This window comes from Ammospiza nelsoni, chromosome 26, assembly GCF_027579445.1.
Source record: "Ammospiza nelsoni isolate bAmmNel1 chromosome 26, bAmmNel1.pri, whole genome shotgun sequence".
NCBI lineage: Eukaryota > Metazoa > Chordata > Aves > Passeriformes > Passerellidae > Ammospiza > Ammospiza nelsoni.
The window spans coordinates 3443744-3469515 of record NC_080658.1 but is presented as its reverse complement, the minus strand read 5'-3'; the positions used below and the strand labels follow the sequence as shown (position 1 = coordinate 3469515).

The window sequence follows — 25772 nt, the reverse complement described above, 5'->3', positions numbered from 1 at the left end:
GGGAGAGATGGGCGGGGCCCGGGAGAGGACTGGGCGGGGCCCGGGGTAATGGGGCGGGGCCAGGGACACAGCGGGGCGCGGCCCGGGACACAGCGGGGCGGGGCCAGGGTCAGCGGGGCGGGGCCCGGGACACAAGGGGGCGGGGGCAGGGCCAGTGGGGCGGGGCCATGGACACAGAGGGGCGGGGCCAGGGCCAGCGGGGCGGGGCCCGGGACACAAGGGGGCGGGGCCAGGGCCAGTGGGGCGGGGCCATGGACACAGAGGGGCGGGGCCATGGACACAGAGGGGCGGGGCCAGGGCCAGCGGGGCGGGGCCCGGGACACAAGGGGGCGGGGCCAGGGACACAGCGGGGCGGGGCCTGGGGACGAGACCGGGCTGGACCGGGATGAGAGCGGGACGAGACCGGGGGGGACCGGGGACAGCGGGGCGCGGCCCGGGACGAGACTGGGTGGGACCGGGACAGCGGGGCGGGACCCGTGACGACACCGGGCCCGGCCGGGACAGTGAGCAGCGGGAAGGGATTGCCGGGCACCGAGTCTTTACCAACGCTATCATCACGACAACGCGAAGAAAGAGAAATATCTGGACTGTGGTTGGCTTACACAGTGCCGTGGCTCCTCTCACCTAGTGAAAGGTTTGTTTCTTCTTTATGCCAAATGGGCAGTGGATGTGTGCAGAAAAGACATTTTTGTGCTGTTCTTGTGAGCCAGTGAAGGCTTCCTGAAGATAAGGAAAGCCCATATCTCTCCCAAGGAAGGTACCAAGGCTATCACCATGACAATGTGTAGAAAGAGACAAAAGATCTGGTTTTAGTTGGCTCACAGAGTGACGTGGCTCCTCTTCACCTATTGAGAGTTTTGTTTCTTTCTTATAACCAATGGGCAGTGTATGTGTTTGTTAAGTAAATGTAAATATCCTGTAAAACTATAAAGACAAAGGCAACATGTTGCTTTAATAAATGCCCCCTTATACAGCCTGCTGATCTGAGTCTTGGTGCTTGCACCGTGTGGTGCTCTACAGCAACATCTGTGTTCCTTAAGTAAATGTAAACATCTTGTAAAACTATAAAAGCAACATGTTGCTTCAATAAATAAGTGTAAACAGCCTTCTGAGTGAGTCCTGGTGCTTTGTGCTCTGTGGGACTCTATAGCAACATCATCCCTGTCACAGATATATTTCATGAAAAATCCTTTTGCTGGGATTTTTTCTCCTGAGAAGCTTCGGAAATTAAATGTAAACAATAATTATCTGCTGCTGTGGAATGTAACAGGTGCATCTTTGATTGGTCTCATGGAGTTGTTTCTAATTAATGGCCAATCCCAGTCTGGCTGGCTCGGACTCTCTGGTCAGTCACAAGATTTTATTATCACTCCTTTCCATTTCTTCTGATTAAATCCTTTCTTCTATTCTTTTAGTATAGTTTTAATTTATCCTTTTCTTTTAATATAATATATATAATAAAATAATAAATCAGCCTTCTGAAACATGGAGTCAGATTCTCATCTCTTCCCTCATCCTGGGATTCCTGTGAACACCACCAACACATCCCAAACCCCCAGCTCACCCAAAATAAGATACAGAGATCACATCTGCTCTGTAGAATATATTATAAATTATATCATGCATCCATTAACAAAATATACAAAGCCAACAGAAATATATCTATCTTAAGCCTGAGCATACAGCATCTAAACTCTAGTAAAAAGTAACATAAAGAGAACAGCATCTCACACTTGCCACTTCAATCCTCAATGAAGTGTTCCTCCTCAAATGCTTCAGTTTTGTAGTTGACAGAACACATGAACATTCCAAGTACAAAGGTACACATGGTGAACATGGGTCCTGCTGGGCCTGACAGACCCCAGCAAATAAAACCACATTATGCTTCAAAGTGTCATCAGCTTCTGCATTTCACCCCTGTCCTAGAGCTGGCATTAGTCAGAAGATACTCAAAAAAAACCACATCCAAGTTAAGGTGGAAAGTCACAGAAGGATCTTTACCTGGTCCACAGCACACAGTTGTACTGGTGTACAGAGAGATGGCAAACACTGCAAAATACTTCTACTGTATTTCAAAATAAACATTTAAGAGTATATCTTCCACAATCTATAAAAATAGGTTTAAAAGGAAAGTGGTATGATACATTTGTTTTCTTGGACTATTTTAATGGTATTTTTATCTCTATGGGTACTAAAGTCTTTTAAAAAATTACTGATAACCTGGCCAGCACAATACTGATGCTGCTTCAGCTATGCTGTGACAAAACAGAACACTAGTTTTGAAGCAGGAGTAATATAAAATATTTTAGAATCGATGGTCTCTTACTGCAGCAAGGAAAAAATGTTTATTTGAAAGTAAGAATGCAGCCAACACTGTCACCTGCTGAGGGACTGAACTCTGAGAGGTTCTCTGGATACCCCACTGCACAGCAGTGTCTGGTGCTCATTTATGTCATTCTTCAGAATCAAACCTCTCAGCATATTCAGAAAGGAATTCTTAGATTTCCAAATTAAATATGGGCATCTAAAAATCTTGGCAGAAAAATGAATTCTACAGATGTGGCTATGGAAACACAGGGCCAGCTAAAACCATCAGAGGAGACTGTACATTTCAAAGTGCTTCAGTTAATGCATTTTTTAAACTCTCATGTAAAGTTATGTGATCCCTGCTTCAAGCATTCTTTCCATTCCTAAACATTACAAAAATTTATACTCCAGGTCTGGGTTCCTACACATTCTTGCATTTTTTATGTGGTATTAACAGAGTAAAATGTTTGCACTCTAGTGAAAAAAGGTAATGGTCAAATTTTTTATATTTTTACAAAGAGCCTGTAAAGATTCCTAGAAAAGCCTTTCCTACCCTTACACTCCATTTTTAACAAAATATTTTATGTAGGTTATTCTTCTACAGTTAGAGATGTGGTGTGCACTATCATTACTGATTCAATTGCTGGTGGTAATTTTCCTGCTTCATTCTGCTACAACAAAAGCAACTTTACTGGTATTCATCAGTTGAACAGTTCCATTTTTAGACTTTTGAAAAGTCTAAATTCAAGATGGCTTTCTTTTATGAGCAACTTCTTTTTCTTAGAATAAGTTGTAAGATTTAAATTTGTCACTTTACTATCACACATTGGAAAACCAATTACTAAATCCTCAGAAGAAACAAAGAAACTCCTAGTTTCAGGCATCTCTTGTAAATTAAGCAGAACTACATTTTATAGCAGCATTTTACACTGGTTTCTATTCCAAAGCTAATTAAGCCAACAAAAAATTTCCAGCTGCCTAAAAAAAAAGTATATACACAATAAAATGGGAATTTCTCACCTGGGTACAAAGTTTAGTTCTACATGATTCTCTGGTAAAAGGATTTGATCTGAAATTAGAGATTTAAAGACTACTCATTTAACTATGAGGTCTAAATAATAACTGAAATTCTGGTATCCATTTCAAGAGATGCCACAAGAGTTGTTTGACATTTCCACGAGGGTAAAAAGAAGAAGAAGTCAAATGCTCAAAGAAAAGCTGAAGTTTTAAACCAAACCTCCAAACAGAGAGCAGCTGAGGAGCAGCCTGCTACTCTTGCAATCTTTAATTAGAGTTTACTCAATGAAGATTATTCCTCTCTCCAGCAGGCAGGTTTAGCACCTACTGCACCAGTCTCTGTTACTGATCTGAAGCAATTCAGTTACCACTTCAATCATGTTGTTGTTGTGTTTCTTCAGCAGCCTCAGGTTTAACTGCCTGTCACAGAATCCCATCTCACACAGACTGGAGAGCAGAGCAGCAGTCTGCTCTTCTGGAGCTGCAGGCTGCTGAAAACAAAAGACAGTAAGATCAATTTAAAAAGCTGATTTATTTTTTGCCATTTGAACTAGGGGCCCTGCATTATGCTAGAATCAAATTGAGGCACAGAGGCTGCTGAAAACAAAAGACAGTAAGATCAATTTAAAAAGCTAATTTGTTTTTTGCCATTTGAACTGTGCATTATGCTAGAATCAAACTGAGCCACAGAGGCTCTTCTGGCCCCATTTAAGCCATTTATAACTCCCTTCACTGCTCACTTACAAAGGTGAGCTACTACTCCTACATGAGGCTACCAGAGACATGTTTTTATCCATATGGCATGGATTTCCCAGCCTGCCAAGAGCAGCAAACCTCAAAGGGACACCATCAAACTTAACATTACTCTTACATTAACTCCAATACAGAATATTGGTACACTTTTTAAACCACACCTGTAAATTTGTCATTCCATGAAGCTCACACAGCACACAGAAAGACACTCACCTGTTCCATAATGGGTGGTCCAGCAAATAATGCTTTGTAGGCAGAAGCAGCAACTGACAAAGCTCCTTTCACGAGCTCTCCTGCAATGCTGCTGCCCTGAGGGTACCTGTGAAGAGAACAGGAGCTGTTTTAGGGTCAGTAAAGCCAAGGGTTTGTTTCAGTGAAATAAATGCAATTTGCTGCCTTTTGAGGCAAGGACTGCTGGAGACAACAGCCTGTGATCCAAAGGAATCAGCAGTGTTTGGGAACTGAGCTATACAAGAAGTTAATTCCTTCTTCTTGACAAGTTCTATTAAATTGTGGGTGTATGTCTTCCATGAAGTGACCTTTTGTAAAGAGTTCAGTGCTCTCATCTAGAAGAGAACAGACCTACATGAAAGCTGTGCACTGACACATCCATTCAGGGTAGGGTAACTTCTATTTGTTTCCTATGAATACTTAAGTTACTTAATAATCCATTATATATATATTCTATACTCTAATATATTATATATTAGAATATATTATATATATATATACACACTCTTATGTATTCTAATATATATATTCTTAATCAACATTTTGACTTACCTCTCCAGCCTCAGTATTTTATGACTACTTTATAGCTAGCTTGTAAAATCCCCATCCTAAGAGGCCTGAGATTTTCCAGAAAAAAAAACCTCACAGAATTTTAGAAGCACTCAACTTGAGCTCTTCACTAACTTTGGTTTGCCAGTTCTGCATCCTTTTGATTTGTGCCCAAGTAGAAACTAAGATCTTATGAAAACACAGCATGTTTGCTTTAAGAAGGGAGGCCTCTCTCCAAATTATTGACAACATGAAATCTACAGGCCAGAGCTTTTTCCTAGGTGTCTGATTAAGCTGCTCTCAGTCTAAAATAGTGTTTGTGAAGTCAGAGCTTCACCTTCATTACCTTGGGTATTCTGAGAACTTAGTGAGAAGTGCAGAAGATCCTGGCTCATGATTATCTTCACCACTGGGTTCTGGAAGAGGAAGACAAAATGTCAACGTGTCCAGTTAATTAAGCTGGAGAAATGCAACACATGCAAAAACATAAAAAATGTGTCTCAGTACAACACTGATACTCTAAGTTTAGTTATGCAGAGAATCCAGGATTCTCACTGCAGTGAAAGCAGTCAGAAGGTTTTCAGAACCATATGAGTGATTCATCACTGCTGTTTAACAAAGAGGAACTGCTGTCTCAGTGACTGTAACAGCAGCTTAAATACACAGCTCATCAATCCCAGAGCAAAGTAATTTTCCAGATGCCTGTAAGTACTTTTGAGTATCCTCTTAAATCTTTACAATTTCCCATAATAGATGCTCTTAACTGATCCACAAAACCAATTATTTATTTGCCACATCCATATAGCAAAAGTTCAACACTCAGAGAAAAACTAAAATCTTTACTTGATAGATTTCTGCTCTCCTCAAGAGAAAGGAGACATCAAATTCAATACCAGGCATAAAGAATGGGTGATAGCAATAGTCTGCACCCTTCATTAAATATGTCAATACCTTCTCTTTGTATTTGATCATGAGGAGCAGAAGAGATATGCTCTGAAGCTGCTGTGTTTGGTTCTTGGAAGGTAGAATTCTGAAGAGATGAAAGATTCCTGAGAACATAAGGCAAAAACATCACTACTTCTATTCTACATGTACACACATAAGCAAGTCATGATCAACAGAAAAAAGAAAAAACTTCCCATGCTCCCTTCTCTCCCTCTCTTGCACTCATTTAAATCAGCGAGTTAATAACACAGAGCCCCAAAACACAGAGCCCCAAAACAGGCTCTCTAAAGTTGCAAGATTTAAGAACATTTACCTCAGCATATGATAAAAATTTTGTTACAATTCTTCCTTGGAAAGTACCAAACCTTGCAGACTCTAGAGCAATACCAGCATCACCATTTTGTTCCCATCCCCAAATCCTACCTTTGTGCCTGGGGTAGGCTGTCCACAGTTGCTGGGGTTAATGGTACTGCAGCCAGAGTTTGGGAAGTTGTCAGTGGATCACTGACCCTCTGGATCTGTGGTTGGCTTCCCCCTTCTGGGATCTCTGCTACTGTTTCAGGTTCTCCTGTCTTTTCTAAACCAGGCTGAGAAAGAGCTGAACTGTACATGGAGTCACCCAAGGGCCGGCTGGTGTCGAAGCACTCAGGGAGAATGATGATGTAGTCCTCTGAGGAAGCAGAGGAGCACTGACTCTGAACATCATCTTTGTCATCTTCCTCTTCATCACCATTGCCAGCAGCACTATGGGGGCTTGTGTTCTCATCAGGCAGTGGAAGGTCCCCTAGGAGGAAAAAAAAAGTGAGGTATTAACCATTGTCTGTATGGAAAACAGCAGAGATAGAATTGTCCCAGCTTGTGGAGAGCCTGGTTCAAGCATGGCTTAAAGAAAGAGGCCATGAAGGTATACAGCTGATGGGAAAGTAAAAGGTAGCTGTAAAGCAGCAGTTCCCAGGTTTGATTTTGTAAATAACTAGGTTCTCAGGCACCTTTTTTATAAACAGCAGGATTCTCAGACAGTCTTCTCATAACAGTCCTTGGCTGCTCTGGGAACAGATATGAAGGTTTTGAGAACTTTTCATATCACAGTGAGAACACTTATTTTGGTTTCAATAAACAGCCACGGGTATTGTAAACAAAAGGAGGGGTCAGAGTTTTCTCTGTAACCTATCGTGAGCTCGGATTTTGCAATATGCATGAAGTTAATTAACACTATTATAAAAGGTGACTGATTTGATCAATAAATCGGAGTCGATGCTGATCAACAGAGATGGGTCGTCTCCCTTCGCTTTCAACACCAGCTGCAAGAAAAAAGTATTTAGGAATAACTAAACCTCAGCTGCTGCCATTCATGGTGTCATTTTCCCTGCTGTGGGCAGGGTGTAGTGTGAAAGAGTAACAGATCCCAATGTTAAGCCTTTGCAAATACACTGCTGGTATTAATGCTTATAGTAAAAACTGGAGTAGGAGCTATATAAAGAACTGTAGTTTTCAGCTCCTGAATTACACACATTAGAAACAGGTCAGAAATATTGCAAGCTATGTGTACAAAATATGGAGGCACCAGTCATGCATAACATATGAGCACTTATCTGAATACCCAACTGGAACCTTTTAGTCTCAATTTCACTTCTTTAAACAGCAGCTGTTAAGCCAACTGCTTGTTAAAGCACTGACACCAATTTTCTGATGTAATGGTTCTCACAACTGGGACAATCTAACAATTCTCCTCATCTAATGAAGATCAATTTCCTAGAACAGTGTCACATCTTCTCACACATGATTTTTTTTACAGCTTTATCTTATATTCAAGCCCATTTTACTTACCACATGAATTTTCTGTCACTGGTTCTGACTGATGAATCTTTGCTTCCTTTTTGGAAGTGGAATTACTATTTATCACAGGAGATTCTTCAGTTATTGTATTGCAGCTGAAGGTGTCTTGCAGTGTGTGTAGAGAGTCTAATAAAAGCAATCAGGAAAAACAATTAAATGGCATCAACCACCTGAGCTGAGCAATTTGTGTCTCATGTCTGACTGCAAACAAGTCAAACCAGAGAAGGCAGCTAATGACAGTACTTACTCTGGAGGATTTTGGGGTTTTTTTGTGGGGGTTTGTGGTCAGGTGCAGCATCCAGAGTCAGAGATCTAATTACAGTTTCACAGACAAACTGAGTCCCACTCATATCTTCTTCCCCTTCCTCCTGGTTCAATGCATGTTCAGCTTTCACCTTCACCACAGAAGAGTCCACAGAAAGGCAGCCTTCTGCCACTCCTTGGAAAGGGAAACGTAACAGATTTTACCACCACAAAAAAGAAATGTAACTCTAAGAAGAATTTTTTAGACTGGCCACAGCTAATATTGATTCTGTGTGCTATTTCTAAAAATTGAAGGATTTTTGAATTCAGCTCAAGTTGAGCACAAAAGTGACTGAGAAGCATGGGGAGCACACCTGGAGTGTTTGGAGTATAACCTAGTCTATAAAGGGCAGATCATTAATTCTCCCAACAATTCTAGTGGTCAGACCAATCAAAAGAAGGATTTAAATGGATTTTAAACAAGGACATGCAGTAATAGGACAGCAGGGAATGACTTTAACATGGAGGAAAGTATATTTAAATTAGATATTAGGCAGAAATTCTTCCTTTTGATGATGGTGAGGCCCTGGCACAGATTGCCCAGAGAAGCTGTGGCTGCCCCTGGATCCCTGGAAGTGTTCAAGGCCAGGCTGAGTGAGGCTTGGACCAGCCTGGGACACGGGAAGCTGTCCCAGCTCATGGCAGTGGGGTGGAACTGAATAATCTCTAAAGGTCCCTTCCAACCCAAAGCTTCCAAACCATTCTGTGATTCTATGAGTTCTATTTGCAATCTACATATATTATTCTCCAACCTCTGTAATCACTAATGTAGTGTCAGACTCCAGGTTGATGAGACAAACAACCTGCAATTTATTTTTTTTTTTCAAAGAAGAGGAAGACAGTAATTAGAATTCCTTTTAGACATCAAGTTTGCTGACTACAGAGAAGTGACAACATCCTCAGGACTGCTGCTTACCAGGCACTAGTTTAAATCCACTCCCCTCGTTCTCCTCCTCTATCTGCCCTAAGCCAGGTTTCTCCAGCAAGGGGCTGTCACGTGGCAAAGGGGACATGCATGGAGTCATGTCTGGAAAACATAGGGAGCAAAGAAAATTGGCACTAAAGGACAAGGAGTCTCCATGAGGTAACATTTTCTTAAAGTTATTCTTTTTAAGGGACATTCTTTCAAGACTGAAGAAAGTTAGTTATTTTGAAAGATAATCTGGTGGAATAAACAACTAGCTTTGCATTACTCGGCCACTGGCTGTGCAAAGAAAATGGCAGCATTCCTCAACATCTGGAATGTTATGTTCTTGGGGATATGAAGGTGAAAAGAAGCCAAGCTCTACACAAAGATAGCTGTCTGTGCTCAAGAGAGCACCCAGAGCACAGGAGCCTTACCAACAGGAGTATTGTGTGGCACCCGCTCCAATTCCTGCACAATATTAATGTCCAACAGCTCAAAGGACAGCAAATCCTACAGGAAAAACACAGAGTTTCCATGAGCAAAGCCTGAAAGTGAATCATGTCTGTACTTGGCAGCACAGAGCCCACTGATGTACAAATAACACTTTGTTTCTCAACACAATCTCAGAGGGCAATTTTCCCACAATATATATTTACATCACTGAATATGGTGCACAAATTAGGGCAGCAAGGGACAAAGCTCAGAACTCCCTTGTCAGGGCCAGAGAAAGACTCAATGCTGATTCTCTTTTGAGACTCTTAATCTGTCCCACACATTCCTTCCACATAATGACACTGCCTAACACCAGTTTGAGAAAACAGCTCTGCTATATAAAATGCAATACACTCTTTCTGAAAATAGAGAGGCCATTTCTAGAGCTCAGAAGTTTTAATCTTACAGATGTCTACCTACCCAGACATCAAACCCAAGGTGGTTTGCTTTATATCTACCTGAATTTTAGCACTTTACCTGTGCAGTGAGGAGATCGACAGATGGGATATAAAATTCTCTCTCACTTGGCAGATTTTTGATCTTTAAAGGAACAGTTGGCAGAGATATTTCAGCTTGCTCTGCAATTTCACCTATCAGCTGAGCACCTGCTTCTGTCTCTAAGGAAGCATCCTGCAAAAACAACAAAAAAAACAGAAGCCCCTTAGCCATAGTAAATAAAACATCACATGAAATCTAAAGCCTGAGTTTTGTGTAAACACAGAAGTAATTTGAAAGAAATTTAAATCAACTCATTACAGAGCCAAAAGAACAAGACCTAACAAAGAGAAATGCTGCAGTGTTTCAGCTCAATCAAAGAAGCAGACAAATAGCTGCAACAGACTGATAGCTGATGTCTTGACTGTAACTTATAAATGCAATATACGTTGTATTTTTTCCTATTAAAATAAAATTTAAAAGCAAACAGCTAAAACAATTCCCTTGAATAATTAGTTAGGAATATTATGCCAAATAACAGACAGTGCTCCTTCTCCTAGGCAATTCTGAGCTGCCTCAAACAGCAGGTGAGTGACTTGCCTGTTTGGTTCTGGAAGCTTTACTCTTCTGACAGGAGTCAGAATCCTTCCAATCACCTTCCACATAGTCAGCAGCTGGACAGGGATCCACCACAATACTGCACCAGATCCTTGGGCCAAACTGTTCCCCTCTGTGTGACAGTCTCCAGTGAGAAGTGTAAGTTCCTTCTATGTTGGGAGCTACAAACTCAACTGAAACAGTTCCTACTTGTCCAGATGGAAGGGATGGCACTATCACATCTTTTTTCTCAGCAGATGCCAAGGTCAGATTACCCCACATGAGTTTCAACTGAAAAATACAACAGAAAAAAGGCAAAAGTTAACTTCTCAAGCTTCTCTGCAAAGTGTGGGAAGTAGGAAGCAAAGGCTGAAAGGCCTTGTAGGTGCCAGGCATGGAGAAGAAGGTACTAGTACACATTCCCACATTAATCACTATCAATACAAAGATACCCCCATCTTTTTAACACAAAGGCAGCTACTCACAGAACAAAGGGTTCTGGAGCTCAGAAAAGCAACAGACAGCTGTGAACAGGGTCAAACTGCACCACTATAACATGGGGAACATACAATTAATTGGGAACACGTTCAGTGATGGTGCTCTGAATCTGTCCCTTCCCACAACCTTCACTTTTGTAAAGAGCACCTACACAGCTTATTGCCCCAAAATTCCCAGCTGCAATTCAACAGGCCAAAGGAAATCTTAAACAGGTCCTAACAGAGGATTCACCTACAAATGTTACCTCCCAGGATGATTTTAGTGTGTAGAAGGAAGAGCAAAGGCAAGATACCTTGGTGTCTGAGCTCCACTCCACATTGCCAGTATTCTTCATTCGCCAGTGTTTGATAAACTTTGTTCCTGGTTTCAAGTGAGTCCCATCAGGCAAATTCTCATCCACGAACACTGCACTAAGTGTTGGGACAATGGCTTGGAAGGGTTGATTAGGACTCCTGGGATTGGAGAAGAAACAAACAAAAAAAATACACCAAAAGTGAAGTTCAGCTGCTGATTGATGTTAATTTGGCTTTTAAATGCCCTAAATGGAAGGGATGAATTAAAGAAACAAACTGTACGAGTTTTACACTGCACAGTCATAAACTCAAAGAGAGTAGGAAATGCAGAGCAGTTGCCTGCAAAGGCTGCTGTCTAATGAGCCTCAGCTTAAGAGCACATTAAAAAAAAAAGAAACAGCAGTGAATATACAGAATGTACTTGATTTTATGCAGACACACTTAATAAAGCAGGAAGATACAGACTTTTTAAAAACTGGCAGTAAATGTTATTCTGTATGAGCATGCATGTGTATGTAAAATCCTAGGCACTCCCCTTCCTCCTAAATCTACATAAATCACTAAGTTTCTAGTAATAATCATCAGCCACTATTTTTTTCCTTTCTCCTATTCTCCTCTCAATTAAAAACATTCTACCTTGCATTTGGACTCTACAAATGGCATTTGGACAAAATTCTCACCCAGTCAAATGACAAATCACCCTTCAAATGAGCAATTCCATAACCTTCCTCCAGTTACTTTAACTTGGTCTCATAACAAAAGGTCAGACAGCACAACTACCAGATGCTCAGTTAACAACAAGCCTTACAGGAAGGTATTAGGCTGGACACTCTCAGATTTCAGAGCAGGTGAGCCACTTGTTTCCAACACATGGATAGAGTTCCACAGATGAATTTTCCTGTGCAATTTTAGCTGCTTTTTGAGCTCTCGGACCTCTGCTTTTCGCTGTTTCTTCTCGGCTTGCAATCTTTGCTTCTCTGCCTTCAGAAATCTTTTGTCCATCTGTTTCTGGAGCCTGCAAAGCAATTAACACACCTTATTACATTAAATCGATTAGAATTTATCTTTACCCAACACAGTCTTAGTCTCAAGGGAACCCTTCAGGAAATATCCCATGCTTGTAGACTGGATACCAAATGATTTTAAAAGAACATCCTCACAGCTGCTTGTGGAACTATTTTGAATTGTTTCTGAAAGTACAAAAAAAGGCAGGCACAGGATGCTCAAAGAAAAAGCAAGCTCTCAAAGTTTACAACCCAAAAAGTCTGTATTTTCTACTTTGTTGTTAAAAACATTGTAAGATTTATGACTTATGCCCTTTAAGAAAATTTGAGCGCCATTTCCATTTCTTGTTATCTCTAAAATAAAAGCTGAACCCCAACTCCAACACAGGTGTTTCCTTGCACTCAGAACAACCTTGCCAGGCACTGCCAGGTGCCAGCACTTACCTGACTTGCTCCAGAGTGGCAGGCAGGCGTGGGGAGAGCTCTGCCAGGCTGTAATTGTCAGCCACACAGGGGATGGGTCTGCGCAGCTTTAACAAGACGTGGTTTGGATCGTGTGCATACGTTCCTGACTCACACTCCTCACAGATATTGTAGGCTGGACAAAGGCTGCAAAGCAGAAAAGATCAAGTTATCAAGAGGCAAAGAATTTCTGCAGAGAAGCTTTCACTGTAAGCAGTTCCCAAGTGAGCAGCTGGATGTCTCACTTATAGATCAGTATTTGGAGCCATGTGGAATACCTACATGATTATCTCTCTTCTTGGCACAACTGCAATATAGTTCCCACTTCTCTGAACACACATTGAAAAAATGTGGTGCTTCCTTTAGCACAAGTAATTAAAATTTTTGCTACAAAGGGCAGAACATTTTATCAAAATCCAGAGCCAGAAACAGCACCACACTTATGGAAATACAGTGGGTAAGTCAACAAGCATTCAGGGATGCAAAGCAGATTGCTCCTCCGGGAACAGGGCTGATAAAAACCAGACTGTCACCTCCTGCCAGCAAGGGAAAAAAAATCCAAAGAAAAACTCCTGCTGGCATTTCATCTACTGCTTCTGCCTAGTCCCAAAATGTTGATCTTTACAGCAGTTGCCTCATTCAAATAAAACTCTCACTTTTAACAACTTACTTCAGACATTTATCAAAATCTATTTCATATTATTAGACAGACAAGAGTGGAGTCATTAAGAAAAGGTATGACCTGCCTTAGTCTCAATGACTCAGAACCAAACAAAGTGTTACAGACTAGTGGTTCTAAGCCCTGCTTTTTTGTTTAGTTAACCAAACAAAACATTTCCCATTACAATTATTGGATCTTATTACTGCAGATAAGGTAAAGAGTGATTGAGAACACAGCAATGAAGTTCTCTGAACTGTGTTCATTGAGAACACAACATTATAAATTCTCTCACTTTAACAATCACCTTTTCTCAAAATAATATTAATCTTGCTTTTATGCAGATAAAATCTAGCCACCATAGGAGACAACATCAGATGTTGGTGAGACATAGAAGACATTCTGAAACGTCCAGCAGGCTGCAAATTAGGAATGTAGAAGTATCTAACCCCAAGAGTTTCTCTCTCACTCACAAACCATGCCTGGCAGGTTCCCCATACTCCCAGATCCCAGCACTGAAATGTCCAGCAGGCTGCAGACTGGGAACCTAGAAGTATTTAATCCCAAGAGAGTTTCTCACTCACAGGCTGTGCCTGGCAGGTTCCCCACACTCCCAGCACTGGAATGTCTAGTAGGCTGCAGATTTGGAACCTAGCAGTATCTAACCCCAAGAGAGTTTCTCTCTCTACTCCACAGGCTGTGCCTGGCAGGTTCCACACCCTCCCAGCACGGAAATGTCCAGCAGGCTGCAGAATGGGAACCTAGCAGTATCTAGTATCTAGAAACCCCAAGAGGATTTGATTTCTCTCTCTCTCTCACTCACTCACAGGCTGTGCCTGGCAGGTTCCTCACACTCCCAGATCCCAGCACTGAAATGTCCAGCAGGCTGCAGACTGGGAACCTAGAAGTATTTAATCCTAAGAGAGTTTCTCACTCACAGGCTGTGCCTGGCAGGTTCCCCACACTCCCAGCACTGGAACATCTAGTAGGCTGCAGATTTGGAACCTAGCAGTATCTAACCCCAAGAGAGTTTCTCTCTCACTCACAAGCTGTGCATGTCAGCAGGTCAAGTTCCCACCCGTCCAGCTCCCAGCACACTCTACCTGCACTGAAATGCAGGCTGCAGATCTAACCCCAAGAGAGTTGCTTTCTCACTCTCAGGCTGTGCCTGCAGGTTCCCACACTCCCAGCACTGAAATGTCCATCAGGGTGCAGATTGGGAACCTAGCAGTATCTAGTATCTAGAAACCCCAGGAGGATTTCTCTCTCTCTCTCTCTTACTCACAGCCTGTGCCTGCCAGGTTCTCAACCTCCCAGCACACTGTGCCTGCACTGAAATGCCCAGCTGCAGATTAGGAACCCAGCAGTATCTAACCCCAAGACAGTTTCTCACTCACTCACTCACTCACTCACTCACTCACTCACTCACTCACTCACTCACTCACTCACTCTCAAACTGTGCATGTCAGCATGTCAGGTTCCCACCCTCCCAGCTCACTGTACCTGCACTGAAATGTCCAGCAGGCTGCAGATTAGGAGTCTAGTAGTATCTAACCCCCAGAGAGTTTCACTCACAGGCTGTGCCTGGCAGGCTCCCCATACTCCAAGCTCACTGCCATGCCCAGCAGGCTGCAGATTACGAACCCAGCAGTACCTTACCCCCAGAAGAGTTTCTCTCTCTCTCTCCCTCCCTCCTAGGCTGTGCCACCCTCCCAGCCCCCTGTACCTGCACTGAAACGTCCAGCAGGCTGCAGATTAAGAACCTAGCAATATCTAACCCCCAGAGAGTTTCACTCACAGGCTGTCCCTGGCAGGTTCCCCACACCCAGCTGCCTGTACCTGCACTGCAATGTCCTGCAGGCTGCAGACGATGAACCCAGCAGTATCCAACCCCCAGAGAGTTTCCCTCTCCCTCCCTCCAGCCCCTGTACCTGCACTGTAATGTCCTGCAGGCTGCAGACGATGAACACAGCAGTATCCAACCCCCAGAGTTTCTCTCTCTCTCACTCCCAGGCTGGTCCCACCCTCCCAGCCCCTCTCCCTGCACTGCCATGCCTAGCAGGCTGCAGATGATGAACCCAGCAGTATCTAACCCCCAGAGAGTTTCTCTCTCCCTCCCTCCCTCCCTCCCAGCCCCTGTACCTGCACTGCCATGCCCAGCAGGCTGCAGATGATGAACCCAGCAGTATCCAACCCCCAGAGAGTTTCTCTCTCCCACCCTCCCAGCACTGTAATGTCCTGCAGGCTGCAAATGATGAACACAGCAGTATCCAACCCCCAGAGGGTTTCTGTCTCCCTCCCTCCCAGCCCCTCTCCCTGTACTGTAATGTCCTGCAGGCTGCAGATGATGAACCCAGCAGTATCCAACCCCCAGAGAGTTTCCCTCTCCCTCCCTCCCAGCCCCTGTACCTGCACTGCCATGCCCAGCAGGCTGCAGATTGGGAACCCAGCAGTATCCAAGCCCCAGAGAGTTTCTCTCTCCCTCCCTCCCAGCCCCTGTACCTGCACTGCCATGCCCAGCAGGCTGCAGATGATGAACACAGCAGTATCTAACCCCCAGAGAATTTCTCTCTCTCTCCCTCCCTCCCAGCCCCTGTACCTGCACTGTAATGTCCTACAAGCTGCAGATGATGAACCCAGCAGTGTCCAACCCCCAGAGAGTTTCTCTCTCCCTCCCTCCCAGCCCCTCTCCCTGCACTGTAATGTCCTGCAAGCTGCAGATGATGAACTCAGCAGTGTCCAACCCCCAGAGAGTTTCCCTCTCCCTCCCTCCCAGCCCCTGTACCTGCACTGGTAGCGCACGCCGACGATGCGAGCCTGGCAGCTGCAGCAGGACATGAGCCAGTCACACTGCCTGCTGCTGCTGCTGCTGCTGCTGCTGCTCCCCACGGGGCTCTCTGGAGCTGCAGCTGCTGCTGGGAATGAGCTCTCACAAAATTCTGCAGGCTGACTGCAATGGACAAGCTTCTCATACAGCTTCTGCTCCAGCCTCTCCACAGTCTCCTTAACTACTTGTTCTCTGAACTGGAAAGAAATTAAAGCAGTGGTGAATGAGAGCCACCTTTAAAGTTTGAAATGTTGAGTTACATTGTCCCAAGTCTCCCAATCTGTCAGTAGCCATTGACTACTTCAGAATAATTTCCCCTACCGCCAGCACATTCTTCCTAAAATTATTTTCATATATAATACATATAACATATATATGATCATATCATTATATCATATTTTACAGATCACACAATATAATATCATCATAATATCATATATATATGACATATAACATATATATGATCATATCATTATATCATATTATACAGATCACACAATATAATATCATCATAATATCATATATATGACATATAACATATATATGATCATATCATTATATCATATTATATAGATCACACAATATAATATCATCATAATATCATATATATGACATATAACATATATATGATAATATCATTATATTACATTATACAGATCACACAATATTATCATAATATCATATATATATGATATATAACATATATATGATAATACATAAAATATATCAACAAGTACCATGTTCCTCAGAGAGAACTTTTATTTTAGAAAATACCAACCCAGAGCTTTTAAGAAGGCAAATTAAAATTCACATATTTGTGCTTACAATATTGTTTTTCTTCCATAAGCTTGCATGAAGGGAAGGAAAATCATCTCCAAAACTGGGCAATCAAGAGCCTACAACAGCAACACTCCCCATGCTCTCCCACAATGAGTGGTCTGTGCCACAAGGATTGTTTGTTATGGGAGCTACTTAAAACTACACTCTAACTGAATCAAATGCATAAACTAAATATTTTACTTTTCACAAGTGGTATGGATCAAGTTTTTGGTTTTGGGGTTTTTTAAGGTATCACTTGCAGACATAGTTAAACATTTAGTTCACATTAAGATCCTGGTCACAAGTGCTGATGGCAGGAGTGTTCAGATGTCAGGCATCACAAAGATCACTTCCAACAACAATAAAATTAAAGAATTTAAGTATATAAAAACTCACAAGACAATACACTTACTGTTTCCAAGTAGCTAGTAAACCATTCTGGAGGATTTTCATTTGTGCTTTCTGTCCTGGTCTGATTTAACTTTTGCTGGGGAAAAAAATAAATCAAAAGAAAACAAAAAAATGTATGCAAAGTTAAAAAAAAAACCAACTCAACACAGCAAGTTAACTGCTGAAATAGCTTTTAAGTGTCTTTATAGAAAAATATTTAAGTAGCCACTGATATTTCTGCCTCATTAGCATTTGAGTGTAATTACACTCAAATTACACCAAAGAAATCAAGTCAGGCAGAAGTTACCAGATGGCAATGAGAGCTTCAGGAGATGAACTGCTCTGTTTAGCAGAATATTTAAGAATGGCCAACATGAAAGCACTGGCATTTCTAAAGACAGCACCAAATTATCCTCTTGAAGTTATTCAAACTATTTGGTGAGCTTCAACAGGTGCAGGGAACTGAAAACAGAGACCAACTTCTGAACTCAGTTTTTATATATGGCTGAAGAGGATAATCAGTATATAAAGTGAATTATATTTATTAATTCTTTGTTTGAATGCAGCTCAGCTTCTTACCTGCATGGTCAGGTCCTTGTCTTTTTTAAATTCTTCCTCTAATCCCTGAGCTAGCATGGAATGATGCAAAAGTGGTTTCTTCTCATCTTTAAGAAGCACCAGCTTTTCTGTCACATTTTTTTCATGGAGTTGCAAAGCATGAGAAGAGTTCTTTTCATAGGCATTCATCTGAAGCTGATTTCCTTGTTTTACTGCAATCTAAATAAACACAACACACATACACCACGTTTTCCACTTAAAATCAGCATAGGGAATCTGTAAAAATTCAGTACTGCACTACATTGGAGAGTCTGGCAAAAGGGTGGGGAAGGACTAACAGACAAAAAGAAAAACAGAGAGAGATGCCAAGGTAGAGTCAGCTGATATTCTACTTCAGAAAGGTTATTAATATACTTATTAAAAAGTTTATTAAAAGCCAAAGGATAATCATGCAAATATCCTGTTGGAATTTTTCAGCCTACAATAAAGTGTTCCTAGGAGTCAGTAACAGATTCTGTCCAGGAATTTATTTTGAAATTATCAGATTTGAAATTCAAACCACGAGTAAAAAGTTGTGAAAGACTTAATAATGTAAAACAGAAATGTAAACAAATGCAATTCTTATTTTGTCCAACTGTTTATAAAGTAGCTCAGCATTGACTCCAACAAGTTTTAATGATATACTCTGCAGAATCTATGTGGTAATATTTTTGAAGGGTTTCACCAAAGCCCAGTATTTCCAAATATGGGATTACTGTTGAAGGGTTTGAGAAAGTCAATCCCTTAACCAACCCAGTGCTGCTCAGGGTACTGAATCCTAACTCTTATCCAACTAACTTATAAAAACAAAGACCAACCAGCATAGAAAAAAAAAAAAAAAAGTAATAACACAATCAAGCTACTGTCCAAAGCTAGAAAACAGCTTTGAAAAACTATTCTGATTTCCTGGGCCAGGTAATGCCATTTTTTTTCCTCAGCTACACCAGTTTCAATTAGAAAAGGATGAATATATTGAAAAAAGTCAAAGAGCACATTTACCTTCAGAGCTTCTTCGTATTCCTCTAAAGAAAAATAGAAAAAAGAGTGAATGGCCCCTATCTCACACAACAGATGTAAGTTTATCACACACTATTTAGAAACCTTTACATGACAAAGGGCCTCCCCTACCTTCTGTAAATTCTCTTAAATTAAAAGCCTAATTAAATTAGTGCAAGAAATTGTATATACAGCAACAAGCACACAATTTCACAGTGAAGAACCACAACATTCCACTCATTTAGTAATTTTCAATTTGTTCCTGTGGATCAAGAATTCTTTCCTTTGGGAAGAATTTAATGCCAAGTCATATATAAAATTAAAAACCCAAAAGCAAGCATTCTTAAGTGCATCTTCAAAATAAACAGGCAATAGTTGGGGTCTCTTATCTTGATTTCACCTCAGCAAAGCAGCAGCTCACCTTTGCTGTTCACAGAGACCTGCAAAGAGAAGGAACAGGGAGACACATTTTTGCAGTTCTCTCAAAATGAACACCCTTCAGAATAAACATACTTTTATTCTGTTCCTACAGCAGCAGCCCTTTAGCTGTTTGTCACTGCCATGTTTAATCATTACCCAAAGCTGGGGTGCCCTGGAGCAGCCCATGTTTGTTACTGGACTGGCACAGGAGGCAGCTCTGGCACCAGAACAAGCTGCTCTCCTCCAAAGTCACTGCCTGTACCCCTGGGCTCACTGCACAACTTTAAATGCCCAGTTAAGTGTTTCAAAAGATCAATTAAGTGTTTCATAAGCCCATTCTTCTCCAGAAAATTAATTATCAATGCTGCACATAGAAGTCATTAACACAGGAAGCTATTTAATCCTCACAGCATCACAGGATTCTGAACAATGCTTGCTCAGTGTTTCAGGAAAAAGCTTTCATAGATTCATCTATATATTGATATATTATACAGGCTGGAAAATAAGGGGAGAATCATTCTCTGAAAGGTTGTTAGAAGGTTGTTAGAAGCTTCTTGACATTTCCCCTTAGGGAAAAATAACAAGAACAAGAACCCCCATGTCATTTAGCAGAGCTATAATCCAAGCAGTGGAACACTGTGTTTGCAAAAGGTCATTCTGTGTGAGAGTTCCATTCCCCTCTGAATCTCTAGATAAACAAAAATAATGTGAGAGGGTGAGACTGTGCCAAGCAGGAAGTTACTCAACAAGGACAACTAGAAGTAACCAATTTGTTTTGTGAGTCAGTAATCTGCTTGGAGATTACAGCAATTGCATAAAGCAGGCAGAGGATTTGAGTACAGCAGATCACTGAGGCAAACCTGGGCTAATGACAGGGGACCTACATTTTCCAGAGGAAGGAAAAGACAAAAGCTCTCTTTTCTAGAGGGAAAAGACAGAGCTTTAGCACAGCTGCAAACACAAGTAGCTACAACTACCTGCCACAGACATATTTTCTGAAAATCCTTTTGTTAGGATCTTTTCTCCTGAGAAGCTGGGAAGCTTCAGCTCCTCCATGTTTTGTTGCTCTGGAGAATTGTTCACCTATCATGTGAAATTGTTTTTACTTGGTGACCAGTAAAATTGTTCACCTATCATGTGAAATTGTTTTTCCTTGGTGACCAGTAAAATTGTTCACCTATCATGTGAAATTGTTTTTACTTGGTGACCAGTGACAGCCACCTGTGTCAAGGCTGTGAGCAGTCACAAGATTTTATTATCATTCCTTTCCTTTCAAGCCTCCTAATGAAATCCTTTCTTCTATTCTTTTAGTATAGTTTTAATATAGAATTTTCTTTTAATATAATATATCTCATAAAATAATAAATCAGCTTTCTGAAACATGGAGTCAAGATTCTCATCTCTTCCCTCATGCTGGGACCTCTATGAACACCACCACAACTACCTTATAAAAAAATTTAAAAATAAATAAGTTCCTCAATGGAAACATTCCTCCACAGAGCACAGAGAACCACTGGGTGTTCCAACAGAGTGGAAAAAAGAAAGGCAGTAGCTTCTAAAAAAGTATTTTAAAGTATGTATGCTGCATTAAGAGTAAGACCAAAAGACTATCAGCTATTTTCTTATTTAAAGGACAAACCTTCCCCCACCCCAATGTGCATAAAAAACTCTCCTGAAGGACCCATGACCAACTATCAGGAGACAGAAAGTAATTTCTGCCAGCAGCCATTTTTCAGCTGACTTATTGGGAGGGTGGAGTGACAGGGGTTTTACCTCATCATTATCCTCATCAATGTACTTGATCTGAATGTTGTCCAGGCCAAATGAAACTTTAACCTGTAATAAAAAAATAGAACACAAAATCATAGTGAGGCAGGACCTCAGTTAACAATGATTATTAATTGGGAATAACATTAAAACCCTTTTGATCCCTCCCCTTCAGTTTCTCAGAAGCAAACACTGTTTTACCAAATCCATTCCTCTGGAGCTGAACTCTTCCCAGTGCCTTCCCTCCAAGCTTTCCTGACTTTCCCTAATGAAAATAATAAACACATCTTTTTCCTCTTGCACCTTGCCAGGTTAATGTTTACTCCAAAATAAACAACAAAAACCTCCCCATTCTAAGAGGACAAGCTCAGGGTTAACAAACTCAGTCATGGTAAACACTGCAAAACATGAAGACAAAAACAATCCCTAAACTCTTTTTAGAAAGCACCTGGGAGACAGCTCACAAGGGTGATCAGCCTTTTCTCAGCCTATCAAAACTCACAGAATAAAGCTGAGCAGTTATTTTACATTTTACATTAGCAAGGCAGAATGAGCAGCACCAAATCAACCATAAAATGAATGAAAGCAGTTGTTTCCACATGCTGAGCCTTTGAGGCTCCTGTACATTTCTGTACCAGGTTCCTACAAAAATGCATTTTTCTGCTTTGGTTTGAACAGACAGGTACCTGCTCAGGAAGGGAGACACCTGAAATGGAAAATGTAAACCTCCTCCTTCTGAATTATTGTAATTTTTAAATTAAGGTGTTCTCAAGCAAAGATATGGGAATAGGAACAGCAGTTTATTTTTGTACCAGGTTCCTACAAAAACTGCATTTTTCTGCCTTGAACAGACAGGTACCTGCTCAGGAAGGGAGACACCTGAAATGAAAAATGTAAACCTCCTCCTGAATTATTGTAATTTTTAAATTAAGGGGTTCTCAGGCAAAGATATGGGAAAAAGAATAAGAGTTCATTTTTGTACCAGGTTCCTACAAAAACTGCATTTTTCTGCTTTGGTTTGAACAGACAGGTACCTGCTCAGGAAGGGAGACACCTGAAATGGAAAATGTAAACCTCCTCCTGAATTATTGTAATTTTTAAATTAAGGGGTTCTCAGGCAAAGATATGGGAAAAAGAGTGACAGTTTATTTTTGTACCAGATACCTACAAAAACTGCATTTTTCTGCTTTGGTTTGAACAGACAGGTGCCTGCTCAGAGAGACATCTGAAATGAAAAATGTAAACCTCCTCCTTCTGAATTATTGTAATTTTTAAATTAAGGGGTTCTCAAGCAAAGATATGGGAATAGGAACAGCAGTTTATTTTTGTACCAGGTTCCTACAAAAACTGCGTTTTTCTGCCTTGAACAGACAGGTACCTGCTCAGGAAGGGAGACACCTGAAATGAAAAATGTAAACCTCCTCCTGAATTATTGTAATTTTTAAATTAAGGTGCTCTCAGGCAAAGATATGGGAAAAAGAATAAGAGTTCATTTTTGTACCAGGTTCCTACAAAAACTGCATTTTTCTGCTTTGGTTTGAACAGACAGGTGCCTGCTCAGAGAGACATCTGAAATGAAAAATGTAAACCTCCTCCTTCTCAATTATTATCAGTTTTAAATTAAGGGGTTCTCAGGCAAAGATATGGGAATAAGAATAACAGTTCATTTTTGTACCAGGTTCCTACAAAAACTGTGTTTTTCTGCCTTGAACAGACAGGTACCTGCTCAGGAAGGGAGACACCTGAAATGGAAAATGTAAACCTCCTCCTGAATTATTGTAATTTTTAAATTAAGGGGTTCTCAAGCAAAGACATGGGAATAGGAACAGCAGTTTATTTTTGTACAAGGTTCCTACAAAAACTGCATTTTTCTGCCTTGAACAGACAGGTACCTGCTCAGGAAGGGAGACACCTGGAATGAAAAATGTAAACCTCCTCCTGAATTATTGTAATTTTTAAATTAAGGTGCTCTCAGGCAAAGATATGGGAAAAAGAATAAGAGTTCATTTTTGTACCAGGTTCCTACAAAAACTGCATTTTTCTGCTTTGGTTTGAACAGACAGGTGCCTGCTCAGAGAGACATCTGAAATGAAAAATGTAAACCTCCTCCTTCTCAATTATTATCAGTTTTAAATTAAGGGGTTCTCAGGCAAAGATATGGGAATAAGAATAACAGTTCATTTTTGTACCAGGTTCCTACAAAAACTGTGTTTTTCTGCTTTGGTTTGAACAGACAGGTACCTGCTCAGGAAGGGAGACACCTGAAATGGAAAATGTAAACCTCCTCCTGAATTATTGTAATTTTTAAATTAAGGGGTTCTCAAGCAAAGATATGGGAATAGGAACAGCAGTTTATTTTTGTACAAGGTTCCTACAAAAACTGTGTTTTTCTGCCTTGAACAGACAGGTGCCTGCTCAGGAAGGGAGACATCTGGAATGAAAAATGTAAACCTCCTCCTGAATTATTGTAATTTTTAAATTAAGGGGTTCTCAGGCAAAGATATGGGAAAAAGAACAACAGTTCATTTTTGTACCAGGTTCCTACAAAAGCTGTGTTTTTCTGCCTTGCTTTGAACAGACAGGTGCCTGCTGAGGACACATGGACACACAGACACAGGGACACACAGACACATTCTGCTCCAGGCAGGCTCTTCCAGCAGCACATCCCAGATTCTGTGAGTGCAGAGACAGAACCAGCTTGTTTTGCCAGGAAGAAGCTGTGCTCTGCATTTCCATGGTCTGGAACCACAGATTGCTCCCCTAAACTCCGGGCAGAACAAGAGCTCACAGGTTTATAAAAGTTTATCCCTTATAAACATCACCCACGTTGCACAGAATACCAAAATACAACAAAGCCACAAGTTTAACTCCTTTAAAACAATATTTCCCACAACAGGGACAAGCCCTGGCTGCACCTCAGGGAAACACTGTAATGGAACACCACACCTCGAACAAACACACCCTGGCTCTCAGAATACCTGAGATTAAGGGCAGCACGGTGCTTACACAGTAATCTGCTGCCAGCTTTGATGCAAGCACGGCTCTGACCAGCTCAGACATTCCTGCAGCTCTACTTGCACTAAGTATTTTAAGGCTGAACCTTTCAGTGCCTCTTTCAAAGGACTGAAATACAGCAAGGGAAGGTGATGCAGCTCAAACCTTGGACCTGAGCAATTCATAAAACAAACCCCTCCTGCATGTGTGCTGGAAGATACTGGCCAGAAAAACAGAAAATAACACAGCAACAAGATCTCTTCAGATGTATCTTTGAAAGCAAGCTAAGAAAAATGAGAACAGTTGTGTGGAAGAGGTTTTACAGCAACTTCTGTCAGCCAGAGAGGAGTTTGATAAGAGGATCCATAATTACCCGTGAAAGAATTTCCTACCAAGGTCATTGACATAGAAACCAAGAAAGAAAGAAGGATAAATAAAAGAAACCTGAACTGTCCATTCCAATAAACACTTTCTTTGTCTCTGGTGACCAATGAGTAAAATGTAAACTTATGATCTTTGTAAGAATGTATAAAAAGCATGCAGGCTATAATAAAAACAGTTTGAAGCCTTCTAAAAATGGAGTGTGTTGTCTCAGTCTCAACTACGACACAGCTGCTACAGAATTAATTAATAACAACAACAATAATAATAGTAATAATAATGTTAGTTTCATCATAGCCAAGGGAGTACTTACAACAGAATTTCACACTAAGCCAATACAGGAATTGTCACTAAAGCCTGGAAACAAGCACCCAAACAAACTGAGCTCGACCAAAGCAGGACACACAGACCTGCCCACACAGGCACGGCCCAGTCAGAGCCGGTTCTACCCAAACCACCTCACACAAAGCTCTGGGAACCAAGGACCAAACTAAAATCTGTTTGTGACTCAGTATCCCAAAAGGCACAGACAAATCTTCAGAAAAGCACAGACAGGTGTTACTTCACGAGAAGTACTTCAAAAAGTACAGGAAATAACAGAATGTACTTTACAGAGGGATACAGAGCCAAACCTGCAAAAAAGGGCAAAGAGCACAGCCAAGCCCTGCTGCTCACACAGAAAAAAAGAGCTCTTGAGAATCTTTTTCCAAACCAGGCCGTTCACATCAATCTAAGCACACAGCAGGAGTGAATAACACTATTTAGGCAAAAAATAACAATCAAGACCGCAGGCCTATGAACCGGCAGCTCTGACAGCCCGTGAAATGGATAACACTGCTTCGGAAAGCGCGGTCAGAGACGCTGAGCCCTCAAAGCTTCGCTGGCCCGGTCAGCGCCTCACCGGGCCGGCTCCCGGCGGCTGCGGCCCCCCCGCCCCGCCTCGCCTCCCGCTCACCATGGCCTCCACATCGGCCCACGTCGTGCGCGCCGGGTCGGACACGAGGAAGGAGCGGGTTTCGCCGCGGCAGGTGACGCGCAGGGTGACCCGCGGCTCCATGGCGCGCTCCCGCGGGGCCGGGGCCGGCGGCGCCAGCCCTCCCGACAGGCACAACATGGCGGCCCGAGGGCGGCCCGCCCCGCGCCCGCTGCGCGCGGTTATTGGCGGAGCCGCCTGTCACTCATCCATCCCTCCGCTGTGATTGGTCGGAAGGCGGAGTCAGAGGGGTCGCGGAACAACAACAATAAACACAGCCGCGCGCGCGCACCGCGGCCACGCACGTCCGGCAACTGCGCC

General features: G+C 41.9%; 1 protein-coding gene across 3 annotated transcripts; it reads right to left on the bottom strand.

Moving 5' to 3' along the window:
- Positions 1-1588: 1588 nt before the first annotated feature.
- Positions 1589-25661, bottom strand: NBR1 (NBR1 autophagy cargo receptor). Of its 3 annotated transcripts, none has more exons than XM_059489163.1 (21): positions 25434-25661; positions 21110-21172; positions 19338-19356; positions 18920-18942; positions 17903-18100; positions 17346-17420; positions 16073-16311; positions 12612-12776; positions 11972-12178; positions 11163-11322; positions 10376-10663; positions 9818-9970; positions 9283-9358; positions 8858-8968; positions 7886-8077; positions 7630-7764; positions 6226-6586; positions 5809-5906; positions 5204-5273; positions 4291-4396; positions 1589-3815 (listed from the first exon to the last, which is right to left on the bottom strand). In XM_059489163.1, the coding sequence occupies exons 1-21, from the start codon at positions 25590-25592 to the stop codon at positions 3642-3644; spliced, it is 3072 nt and encodes a 1023-aa protein (XP_059345146.1). In that variant the 5' UTR covers positions 25593-25661; the 3' UTR covers positions 1589-3641. The 3 variants fall into 3 exon arrangements, with proteins under 3 accessions (XP_059345146.1, XP_059345147.1, XP_059345148.1); XM_059489164.1 differs by having other exon boundaries at positions 1589-3812; XM_059489165.1 differs by lacking the exon at positions 8858-8968.
- Between the last annotated feature and the right edge of the window lie 111 nt (positions 25662-25772).